The 11,401-nt window shown below is 38.3% G+C and overlaps 3 protein-coding genes across 4 annotated transcripts in view; 1 reads left to right on the top strand and 2 right to left on the bottom strand.

Annotated features, from left to right (window-relative positions):
- The first annotated feature begins 131 nt into the window (after positions 1-131).
- On the top strand, positions 132-3,452 carry LOC116845437 (restriction of telomere capping protein 5). Its single transcript, XM_032818113.1, has 5 exons — positions 132-290; positions 899-1,279; positions 1,591-1,866; positions 2,037-2,530; positions 2,610-3,452. Exons 1-5 carry the CDS (start codon positions 132-134, stop codon positions 2,758-2,760), a joined length of 1,461 nt encoding a protein of 486 aa, XP_032674004.1. The 3' UTR covers positions 2,761-3,452.
- Positions 3,340-7,639, bottom strand: LOC116845436 (DNA replication ATP-dependent helicase/nuclease DNA2). 2 transcript variants are annotated; one of them, XM_032818111.1, is made up of 3 exons: positions 7,466-7,639; positions 6,857-7,220; positions 3,340-6,787 (listed from the first exon to the last, which is right to left on the bottom strand). In XM_032818111.1, exons 1-3 carry the CDS (start codon positions 7,493-7,495, stop codon positions 3,549-3,551), a joined length of 3,633 nt encoding a protein of 1,210 aa, XP_032674002.1. In that variant the 5' UTR covers positions 7,496-7,639; the 3' UTR covers positions 3,340-3,548. The 2 variants fall into 2 exon arrangements, with proteins under 2 accessions (XP_032674002.1, XP_032674001.1); XM_032818110.1 differs by having other exon boundaries at positions 3,340-7,220.
- Positions 7,640-8,732: 1,093 nt separating this feature from the next.
- Positions 8,733-11,401, bottom strand: part of LOC116845497 (leukotriene A-4 hydrolase) — a 4,483-nt gene continuing 1,814 nt past the window's right edge. The window contains exons 6-10 of the mRNA XM_032818262.1: positions 10,987-11,263; positions 10,518-10,813; positions 10,155-10,409; positions 9,177-9,472; positions 8,733-9,089 (exon numbers count right to left, since the gene is read on the bottom strand). Of these exons, the coding sequence (XP_032674153.1) occupies positions 8,858-9,089; positions 9,177-9,472; positions 10,155-10,409; positions 10,518-10,813; positions 10,987-11,263 (1,356 nt within the window). The 3' untranslated portion in view covers positions 8,733-8,857. The remainder of the gene's footprint in view (positions 9,090-9,176; positions 9,473-10,154; positions 10,410-10,517; positions 10,814-10,986; positions 11,264-11,401) is intronic.

The raw sequence follows: 11,401 nt of genomic DNA, 5'->3' as shown, positions 1-11,401 counted from the left end.
GTGTTCCGTGACTATTATGACGTCGATGCCCAGGCCTTCAAAATTGCATATGGTTCCATGCGTGTTTGCATCGTGGGTATGTGGAGAGCGTTGCGGGAGTTGGTTTTGATCTAGTGTTTGCGGTACGTAAAATGGGCAATCAGGTGACACGAGTTGGCAACGCGTCGCACAGGAAGACGGAATCCGCGACGGTGACTGGAAATACACAAGGTGCGAATACCGTCGCCAGCAAGAGCGAGCCGGATCATACCTCTCATATGCAATTTTTCCCGATTGAGAGTCTGGCAAAGGTAGGCCGGTCTAACGTTTATTCTCGCTTATTCTGTCACTTCTCCAAGTAATAATCACCGTTCAGTAGTCAGAATATTCTTCGACAAATATCATAACGTTTGAGATATTGCACAAATTTTACTGTCGAATATTTGTTTAGCATTCTCTCAGCAAAAACTGTATAAATTATATCTCTTTGATTTTTTATTATTATTAAAGAATTTTCTCACAATATTATTTATGTTTCTACCTACAATTAACAGAAATATCTTTTAAGTGTATTTTGCAATATCTCACTTTTTGTATTATTGCTTTGTCATAATTCTCTGAATATCTTCTAAAGAATGTTGAATCATATGTTTTCTTTTTGGCATATAAATCAGTAGCTATATATCTTACACAAGCAGATGTTATCAGTTATCATTATCTGCTTATCTGTATAAGGTGTGTGTAATTTTATTTCTTTTTCTTTTACAAATAGGGAAACATAAAAACAAATTTTGTATGTTATATTTTATTATATATATATATATATATATATATATATATATATATATAAAAAGCTTATTTTTTAATACTATAATATAATATGTAAACTTGATATATATATGTATATGTATTTTTACAGACACTGTCACATCTTGCCCATCAAGAAGAACATGTTAATGGCATTACCAAGTCTGTGTTCGAAAAGTACTTATTTCCCAATTATCCTGAATTAAGTGAGAAACTTTTCACTTATCTGCACCATAATGCCCATGCTACAACTGCTTACATAAGCACAGGAGCTTTCAAGCAGCAAGCTGAGAAGTTTCTGTCAGTAATGAATGATCAAGCTATACTGGAGAATTATATAAAAATGTACTCTAACTTAAAGGATGGCGGCATTGTTACTCCTGAGACACTAAGAGCGTTATTAATGTGTTGTCACCAACTGGCAATGGAAAATAATAGTACTGGCTTGTGCCTTCACTCACAGCGGATAATAAATGCAGTCGTTGTTTCATGTGTTAGTAAAGTATTTATTAAATATGAATATACTAGAGTTTTCATAAATATCATAATATTCATTATTCATATAGTTTATATCAAATATTTATTAGTGTATTTATTAGATATCTAAATTCCAATGCTTCTAGTATTTTCAATTAAAACATGTTTGGATTGCTTCTAAAATTATCTGATCCAAATCTTAATAATAAAACTAATTTAAATTCGCTTTAGTTAAAAATACTATTACATAGTCTGGATGAATAATTTATATTATAAAAACTTTTTAGCGTAAAATGTGCGATTATTACATTCACGAATATCTCACAGTTTCACGGCAAATGTGGCTTATCCACGAGCTACGTGAGCAATTGGATCGGTCAACATTGCCCGCGTATGGTCAACGGCTTGCAACGATACGTGGTGCACGTGTTGACGATTGCTTATCGTAACGGTAAAGCTCTCCTGTCGAAGGAACAGCCGCAGCCACATATAGAGATACCGACACCTGTAGTGGATAAGATAGATTTCGAATTCCCTCGAACCTTACTGCCGATGAGCTACGTCTGGCTGTTGTCGTGTACGTTGCCGCAGTGTTACCTCCAGGTATGTTTGTTTCTCGCAAAATACACATAATAAACGAATTAATCGACAGACGTACCATTATGTCCTGCCTGTAGTATTTTGAATAGTCTGTTAATCATTATGGCCTGCCTATGAATCTGTATTTTACATATATTTGGATCGGCATATATGTGCGTGGTGTGTGTGTGTAGACCAACGATTCACCGAAGGACATAACTCACGCTTTGATAGCCGGAAGAAAAGGCAGTATTTGTCCAAGGCATTGGACGTTACTGTACAGTAGCGGGGAACACGGGACCGGGGCTAATCGCTTCCTTCACCATGTATTAGGTTACAGAGGTCCTACTCTACTATTTATAAGAGCTGCTAATGTAGAAAGTGACGAGGAATATCCAACGTATTGCGTGTGTTCGACCGTCGAGTGGCGTGAAAGTCATCTCTATTGGGGCGACGATGACTCGATGGGTATTCAACTCACTCCGTCCTATAAAGTCATAGAGAAGGGACCGAAGATACTGTACCTGAACACGAATATCAGGGGTTACCCACACGGACTGCGACTTGGTAGTGATCCGCGTTCGCCGTTTATCAGTATCGACGAATCATTCCAGTCGGTGTCGATCGCGGGCGCCCCTTATCGCATCGCCAGTCTGGAGGTCTGGGGTTGCGGCGATACAAAGCTGAGGTACCTAACATTTCATCAACAGTTTTGATACAGTCTTTGGAACATAGCGGCTTCATAAGAGACGCTATTGTACTTGTAGAGAAAAACAGCTGGAGATAAAGAAGTGGCAAGTAAAGGAAGCGGAGAAACAGAGAGTCGTAAAATTGAGCGCCAGCGACTGGTTGGATCATCCCGACCGTTACTTATTGGAACTGGCTGGCAGAGCGTCCTACAACGAATCTAACAAGTAAAGTCGTAAGAAGAATGCGCGTGCCTAAGTAACTGCTCATATATTTTATTTTGTACATATGTATATAGCGCCGAAGGTATTGTCACCGGAATTTCTGTACTTATATAATGCACGTTGCAGAGCGTGCGTGGAATGTGATTACTACTTATGTGAAATATAGGGGCTTATGCTTGGCGTACTTAAGCACAAGTGCCAAAGTTTCTAACATTGTCTAAGTTTACTTTTTTTTTTATATTTCCTTGTGTCATATTATGAAATTAAGTTGATAAAACGACGGCACTTCTGTTATTTCATAAAGATTCATTTCGTGGAGTTATATACAGGGGTATTTCGAGAAAGATAAATTATACGTTTTAAATTGTAACAGAGTTACGATATTTCAAAATTTATTTCTCATTATCCGATTTTACGAAAATAACTTCGAAGATTGTACTTGAACAATTTACTTTTCTTTATCAGTACTTCAATTATTTTGTATTGTGTTTTAATTATTTGTGAAATGTTTCAATGTTAGTGAGAGTGCCTTCTAGATTATTGGTGCAAATGCGAAAGAATGTAGATATATTTTAATATGGAGGTATTTCTCACAAAATATATATTTATTGTATTCCCACACATCATGTTACTATACATTTATCAAACATTGTTTACTGTACAAAAAATATGTGATTATACGATCGTATTTTATAAAAATACTGATACGATTCAATTGTTCATTGTCTATAAATCTTTATTTTTATTTTTACAGCTGTCTAGTCTCTTGATCATTAATCATAATCGATGTCAACTCTACAGTATTGAGCGAACAAGACTCTTCCAATTAAACTCCTCTTCACTATCGTACAGATGTATTACATTTTCTTCGTCGATGACTTCGAACAGATTTTTAAACGGCGTGTATCTCATGATAGTGACTTTATCGGCTATTATGATCAGCTTGTGCTTCGCACGAGTAATAGCGACTGTCAAGCGTCGTTGATCATCCAATATCTCGAGTTGTTTCTTTTCTTCGCGTTCCACACTTCTCGCGCACGTGTACAATATGACGTCTTTGTCGCGTCCTTGATATTGATCTACGGTATTTACTTCTACGTTTTTGTCATCCACAATCTTCTTCAACAGAGTCACATGAGCATTGTATGGTGCGATAATTCCTATGTTTCTAGCGTGCACACCTGCTTCCATCAGCACTTGCACCAGGCGAGCGACTATCGCGGCTTCCCAAACGTTGGAATAAATTTGATCTGACGTAACGCTGTTACCGCACAACTCGTTTACGCTCAAGTTACGAGTGCTACCAGTGTCGAGCACTATTACTGAGTCGTCCAGCTGCCTAGAAAGTGCTCTTTTTATCCAACTCTCGTAGGACGAGAGTATCTCCACGTGTACGCCGATAAGAGTCGCGTTTTCCACCTGCTTATTGCCTGGTATCAGCTTACCGTGGTACGCGGTGTCGTTGGCCAGCTTCATGATCCGCCTGTTCATTCTATACTGTTTCGTCAGGTTTACGGTGTTGTCCTCGCTGTCTAGCCGCACGAATAACGACTCGTCCGCACCGAGCTTAACAGCCGTACGGCTTTTGACGACAGGCGGCAGCTGATCGGGATCACCTACGAGGACGAAGCGGCGTGCGCTGTACAGCGGTCGCAGTACCGTGGATTGCATTACTTGTGTACTCTCGTCCACCACGCATATGTCGAACGAACGTCTTCGCAGGAGCGGGTGATAGGCGCCGTAACACGTCACGCCTACTACGCGTTTACCGTTGTAAAGCGCCTCTAGACTCTCCGGTGTATCACAACACCTCGTCGCGTACTCCTCCGTCTTGCATGTCAGCAGCGGATGTACCTGTTTGGTCGTTCCCAGACGAAGGAAATCGATGTCCCGGTCTAGCAGCTTCAGCAGAACATTGTCAACCGCGCTGTGCGTGTGCGCGGTAATCAGCACCGTGAGGCCCAGCTTCAGCAGCAATTCTATCAGCACCACTACAGTCTGTGTCTTTCCCGTACCTGGCATACCTTTCACCAGGGCATACTCGTTAGCCGCCACGACTCGCAACACAGCCTTTTGCTGATCCTCATTGAGGTCGCACATTATCTCGATACCGGCCGATATGGTCGAGCGCGGCAGGCTCTTCGCGAATGTCGCCGGCGTTCTATCCACGACAATGCGTCGCAGCCTCGCGTTGACCTCGTCGGTGCTCAGCAGACCGACCACATTCGCGTAATCAAACGTGAACACAGAGCTCGTGTAGAAATACTTGTCGATGTGGAAGATCGCGCGATCTGTGTCCTCTCCGCGCACGACGTCCTTTTCCAATAAGACTGAGATGGTGTCATTTGAAATCCGCAATATGTTCCCGGTGGTGATGTTGATTCGTGTATCTGTACTGACGACGATGTAATCGTTCTCGGCGAACGCGCCACTAAACGCGTCGTTCTCGACAGCTTCACCCTTTATATCAACACGCGTAAACACGTGCTGATATCTGTCATCCTGTTCCACCACTTTCCCAACGACTTTTAGATTGCTGATGCAAATGCCCTTCGCCTCTCTTTTCTCGGGACTCATCGTCCATAAATTGTTTAAACTGTCGTTTTCGCTATTAGAATTTTCCATCAGCTGTAGCAAAGCAACCCATCTTATAACGTAATCCAAATGACTAGATTCAAAATCATCCAATAGCTGTTTAACGAGTGTCGTCAGCGGATGCGACGGCGCCAAGTTCACGTTGGGATCCTTTGCGAGATAAGTGCAACATATAGTCTTGTAAGGACATCGCAAGCACGCGGTGGGATGATTTATCGGCTCCGGCAGCTCCATCGTCCTCAAAGCGTCTGACTCCGTGGTGTCTGTGCTCTGAGGCTTCTCCGATTGCTTGGCGAAATAATGCGCTAATGTGTTCCGCACTATTAGCAAGTCTCTCCTCTCGTGATGGCTACTCTTGATTTCCTGCATAGAATTCTCCTTGAGATACAACAGCAGGCCAGTGTCAATCTCCTCATCCCTTAAGCCCATCATCATGAGATAAAGAATAACTTGCGCCTTGTGCTCCAACGAGTACGAGGCTCTTCCAGTTTTCACCTCCAGCGGCATTATCTTGCGTTTCGAGTTGATGCTCACCTCCGCTGTCACGTCTATCCTTCCCTTCACACCTAACTTCGGGATGTATATATTCTCCTCGATGTCCTGTATATCACATATACTGCCTTGAAAGTTATCTTTCAGACCGTTTATGTGCTGCTGCTTGTTGCCCTTGATATAGTGCTGGATGAATTCGAATATTCTTGGCGCATACTGCATCATGCGTTTCCGACAGTCGTCCAGCGACATTTCTGAAGCGTAAAGATAGTCTATCGTATATCTCGACTGCAGCATGTTATCCAACAACTTGATCACATTAGACAATGTGTGCACGTTCTCTCGCAATGCTTTCTGCAGCCACTGATGAACTAACGATCCTACAGTCATCACGGAGTAATCGGCGTCCAGACACGGCAGCGATTCTATCTTCCTGAACTTTTCCGTTAACACCGCTCGTCTGCTGCAGAACAATCCGCTCGTTATTGTAGTGCCCGATATTAATCTGTCAGGTTGTATAACAAGGAAACCGTTATTGTTGTCAACAACCCACTCTTGCGATTCTTTCTTGGCTTGTATTGTTACGATGTCATCGATTTTCACTTGCACATCCTTCCAGAATCCTGAACAAGCAACAACATCGACAGCTTCCGATTCGACGTGTTGCACTGTTAAAATAGTAATTCTCGGCTCCTGCCTTATATCGATTATCTTACACCTCTCCAGAGTAGTGAAATTGATCTGTGTGTTCGTATGCCACTCCTGATCGAAAAAATCGTCGAAGTCGTTTCCTTCAATTGCGGGAAAATTTTCTGGAGATCCTATTTTCTTTGAATCATGCAATTCTGTTTTGTTGCGACTGTGTGTTTTTACAGGAGATAAGGACAACATTTGAGCAACAGTATTTGGATTTTGTGATTCTTTAAGAACATGAATATTATTGTATTCTGAAACATTACAGCTAGTGGAATTTTGTATAACAATTTTATCATGCTCTGCTTTTGTTAACAACTTACTGTTATCTTCCTTTTTGTTAAGTTTTTGGGATGACACATCCTGACATATTGATTTATTTTCTTTGGAATTATTACATGTGTCCTCTAAATCTTTGGTTGCAAATGATAACAATGAATCCTTACATGATTTGATACTAACTGGCTCTACGATGCAAATATCATCAGTTGTACATTTCTTCTTAATGTTTGTATATAATTCTTTTTCTGAGGTATCATCTCTGTCTTTTCTTTTCTTATCAATGCTAGAAACTTGGGACAAAAATTTTATGTCCGATGCAATCTTATCCACATTGTCAGGTTTTGGAGTTTTTGTAAAGAATGATGTTATTTTTACCTGAGATTGTTTGACATTATTAATGGAAAGCTGCAAACAAAAGCAATCTTAACATATTTTTTGTTACATAGATAAATTAACTTCTTTAATACATATAAGAGCAATTGGTTCATCGATTATCTAGTATAATTGAGCAACAGAAATTTTAAATCTAATATAGAGTTCAGATTGAGTTATGTCAAAATATATAAATTACTCTGTTATACTTATGTTATATTTATAAAAAAATATTAAATTAATCAAAATTAATAACAATATAATAGCATAATCCTTACTTTCTTACGTGATAATTGAACTTTCTTCATGTTTCCATGCAACAATTTGTAAATGGTTATATATTATTATTTGGTAAGTTTATATCAAAGACACATTTATAACACAAGATTGTCATTCCCGCGCAAACATTCGCTACAACTGTCGCCATTTTAAAAACATGTTTCACAAGTAACACAGAGTTGTAAGAAATTGATCAAATACTGACATCTTGAAGATTTTGACATAACCCAGTAGCCATCTAACGGCCACTTACAGCACCATCTAGAAATCCCTATAAAATCTAGCGCGCGCAAATCAAGAGCTCTCTTTCTTTTCTCTATTCTTTTGGTTCCTTATTTCATTAAATGTAATGCTGAATAATTGTTTAAATAGTGGAACAAGAGGACTAATGACTTCTGCACACAAGACGCGGTAATGCTTGTCGCGCGGCGGAAGTCCGCGCGACAGCCAATCAATATGTTGGTTTTCCGTAAGAGAAGATTATTATGAAAAGCAGCATATTGATTGGCTGTCGCGCGAACTTCCGCCGCGCGGCAAGCGTTACCGCATCCTGTGTGCAGAATCCATAACATTACACTATAGGTACGTAACATTGTATGTAATCATATGTTAAATACCAATATATCAATTAATGCATAAATAAAAATATTATTTATAATTATATTGTGGTATGTTGAAAAAGATATCGATAATATCGATATCACTAATATCGATACATTCCATCTAATTTTTTTATCGATACTTTTATTTACGATACATTTCGATACGAAATATCGATACTTTCTACTGTATCGCCCATCCCTAAGTCTGGATCCTTATTCTTGAAATAGTTGCGTATACGTAAGTTTTACTGCGCGTTTAATCATACCATAAAATAGCTGCGCAAGGAAAATTACGTATACGCAAAAATTTCAAGAATATGGGCCCTGTTCTTTTTACTACTGTATATTTTATAAATAAAAAAAATTGAAGTAGTAAAGTTTGTTACATTAGTTGCAAGTTGATTGCAATTTTTGTTGCGACAACCAATCAGAAGCGTCAATAGCATCATTGATGCTTCTGATTGGCTGTTGCAATAAGATAATATCCAATGAGAACTCATTTCTTTTTAAAGCAATACTCTCATTGGATATCGCTCATCGCGTCCAGCGTGAATCTAGCATTACAGCTATTATAGAATGGCCTTAATGAGTACAAAACACAGCATCTGTTCGACCATATACTTCCAGAAAAATAACTGTCCCTTTTATTAAAATTTTAACAGGATAATTTATTATTCCTTTATTTCATATTTATACATTATATGATAAAATATAATAAAAATCTTCTGGTAAAATATGTAAAATATTGGTCATTGAATAAAATATCAATTTCAATATGATCCTCCCACATCAGTCAATCAGATGAAGGTCCTTTGCAACCATGTGCGCAGTAACGTACATCATCTTATTCTTCTTACTAAGATATACGTCGATCGCTCGCTGTCGCACTTCTACCCACTCGTACAAGTCTCGAAATATAGGACGTACATATTTCATACGTCCTTGCTCAGTAGCGAAAGCCAAAGCGTCGGAAACTTTTGATTCCCAGCGGTTCTTAATGCATAATCGCAACCAAATAAACCTGCGAATGAAAAGCAAACATTACGAAAAATTATATTATGTAATCGTAACTGATAACTTATAAATAAAGATATGCATATTTTTATACCGTATCTCGCAATTTTTCACAGAATCCAACTTGTAAATATCGGCCATTCGCTGTATCTTATTAAGCGGTAGAACTGTAGATGATTTATGTAAATCAGTCAAAAATGCTACTTTCTGACCAGGAGAAAAATTTTCTATATCCATAATAGCAAAAGGCATAACAGTATCTTCGTTCCATTCGATCCATTGTTTTGCTAACTTGGTACATACATTTACCAATGTTTTGTCATAATCAGGTATCACAGGCGGCATACCTGGTTTATGTAGCCACATATTCCAATCAACAGAATTTAACAGCTGAAAATGAAACATTCTATATTATTTCTATAACAAATATGTATGTGTGAGCGTGTATATGTATGTACATATATGTGTGTACGCACACACACACACGCGCGCGCGCGCATATGTATATATATACAGGATGTCTCACACTCTCCTCCGGACATTTTGTGAGGACGTAGAATGGGTTGATGTAAACATTAAAGTCCTATATCGCTTTGCGATATTTGCAATAATAGTAGAGATATTAATTAAAAAAATGGATTAAGAAAAAACGCACGCTGAATGGTAGAGGACGGACCGCTCAAGTCATAGCGCGGCCCAATAATAAAGCGCGCAGTGATTGGAAGACAATGCACCACTGCCTATTCTTATCTCGGCGCGGTGCGGCAAGACGTAGGAGCGCAGCGGTATAAGTATAGGCAGTGATGCATTATCTTCCAATCACCGCGCGCGATATCCGCGCGCTTTATTACTGGGCCGCGCTGTGACTCGAGCGGTCCATCCTCACCATTCAGCGTGCGTTTTTCCTTAATCTTTTTTAATTAATATCTCGACTATTATTACGAATTTCACAAAACGGTATAGGACTTTTATGTTTACATCAACCCATTCTACAAAATGCCCGGAGTGTGAGACATCCTGTATAAAGAGGATATATTAATATCACATAAAATTGTAAAGGAGCATGTATTACCTCAACTTTGTCAGGGAAATACTGATACAAATAATCTTTCCAAGTATCTGTTTTGATGCTCTTGTACTTGTACATATTTAAATAAGATTTTAAGTATGGTTCAAACACTTCTGGTCCACCTAAAAGCTGCTCCAGATAAAATAAAAATGTATGTCCCTTTTCATAAGGCACGATAGAAAACGCATCATCGGGATCGACACCTGCCAGATTAGGCACCAAGTTCGTCAGCTGATTTGTTTTACCCAGGTTTTTTATCTGCAATAATAACAAGATTTCAAGAAATAATGTGGCAATGCAATGCAATATAATTTTTTAACAATATGCATATTTCATATTAAATTAATCAATTAGTAAGATACTTACTTCCTCACGTAGACTTTCAATGCCGTGTAATGCTTCAAAATGCCTCATCTTTTCGCCAAACATTCTAGAATTGATTTTTCTCTCAACAAATACAGTAAAACCTTCGTTCAACCAGAAATGCTCGAAGTTCGCGTTCGTAACTAAATTTCCCGTCCAACTGTGAGAGATTTCATGTGCAATAACATTGGCTAACGAACGATCTCCGACAAGTATGGTCGGTGTCACAAACGTCAAACAAGGATTCTCCATTCCCCCAAATGGAAAACTCGGTGGAAGTACTAATATATCATAAATGCCTGCAAACATTATTCTAGATATAATAAAAACAAATTTTAGGGAGGAGACTGAATATATGTGTAAATTTATACAAATAATTCACTGTCAGAAATTTTATAAAATCAACTAATCTCAATCGCAATTTTATCGCAATAATATATATAAATTTGAAGTCTTTAATTTATATCTTTACCCCAAACATAAGGACCACATAATTGTTCGGCAATATGCAACATTGTTTCAGTCTCCTCAAATTCAAATGCACTTTTATCAATAAACTCCTTCTCAGCCCATACTTTGCTTCTTGGGCCAATTTGTTTTGACACTAATGCACCTACTGCAATAGCTACCAGATAAGATGGTATTTGTACTGGTTGGTGAAACTCGTACAATTTCTTTGAGTTCTCCAAATCTGATACTTTATCCAAGAGTGCAGACATTACAACTGTAAGTTCTTGTGGTACAGAAATCTAAGAAATATAAGATATATATTTATTACAAATACAAGATATATACTTAATACAAATTAAGTGCATTTCTCTATTTCTTGATATATATATATATATATATATATATATATATATATATATATATATATATATATATAT

The sequence above is a fragment of the Odontomachus brunneus genome, unplaced genomic scaffold (genome assembly GCF_010583005.1).
Source record: "Odontomachus brunneus isolate Ranch 3 - 2012 unplaced genomic scaffold, Obru_v1 Obru_scaffold_052, whole genome shotgun sequence".
Taxonomy (NCBI): domain Eukaryota; kingdom Metazoa; phylum Arthropoda; class Insecta; order Hymenoptera; family Formicidae; genus Odontomachus; species Odontomachus brunneus.
Note: the sequence above shows the minus strand (reverse complement) of the source record. Positions and strands in the feature narration are given on the sequence as shown.

Coding starts and splice junctions, on each gene's coding strand:
- LOC116845437 (XM_032818113.1), top strand. CDS start 132: ATGGGCAATCAGGTGACACGAGTTGGCAACGCGTCGCACAGGAAGACG. Junction 291..898: donor CGATTGAGAGTCTGGCAAAG/GTAGGCCGGTCT, acceptor GTATTTTTACAG/ACACTGTCACATCTTGCCCA. Junction 2,531..2,609: donor TGCGGCGATACAAAGCTGAG/GTACCTAACATT, acceptor TTGTACTTGTAG/AGAAAAACAGCTGGAGATAA.
- LOC116845436 (XM_032818110.1), bottom strand. CDS start 7,495: ATGAAGAAAGTTCAATTATCACGTAAGAAA. Junction 7,221..7,465: donor TTCAATTATCACGTAAGAAA/GTAAGGATTATG, acceptor TTTTGTTTGCAG/CTTTCCATTAATAATGTCAA.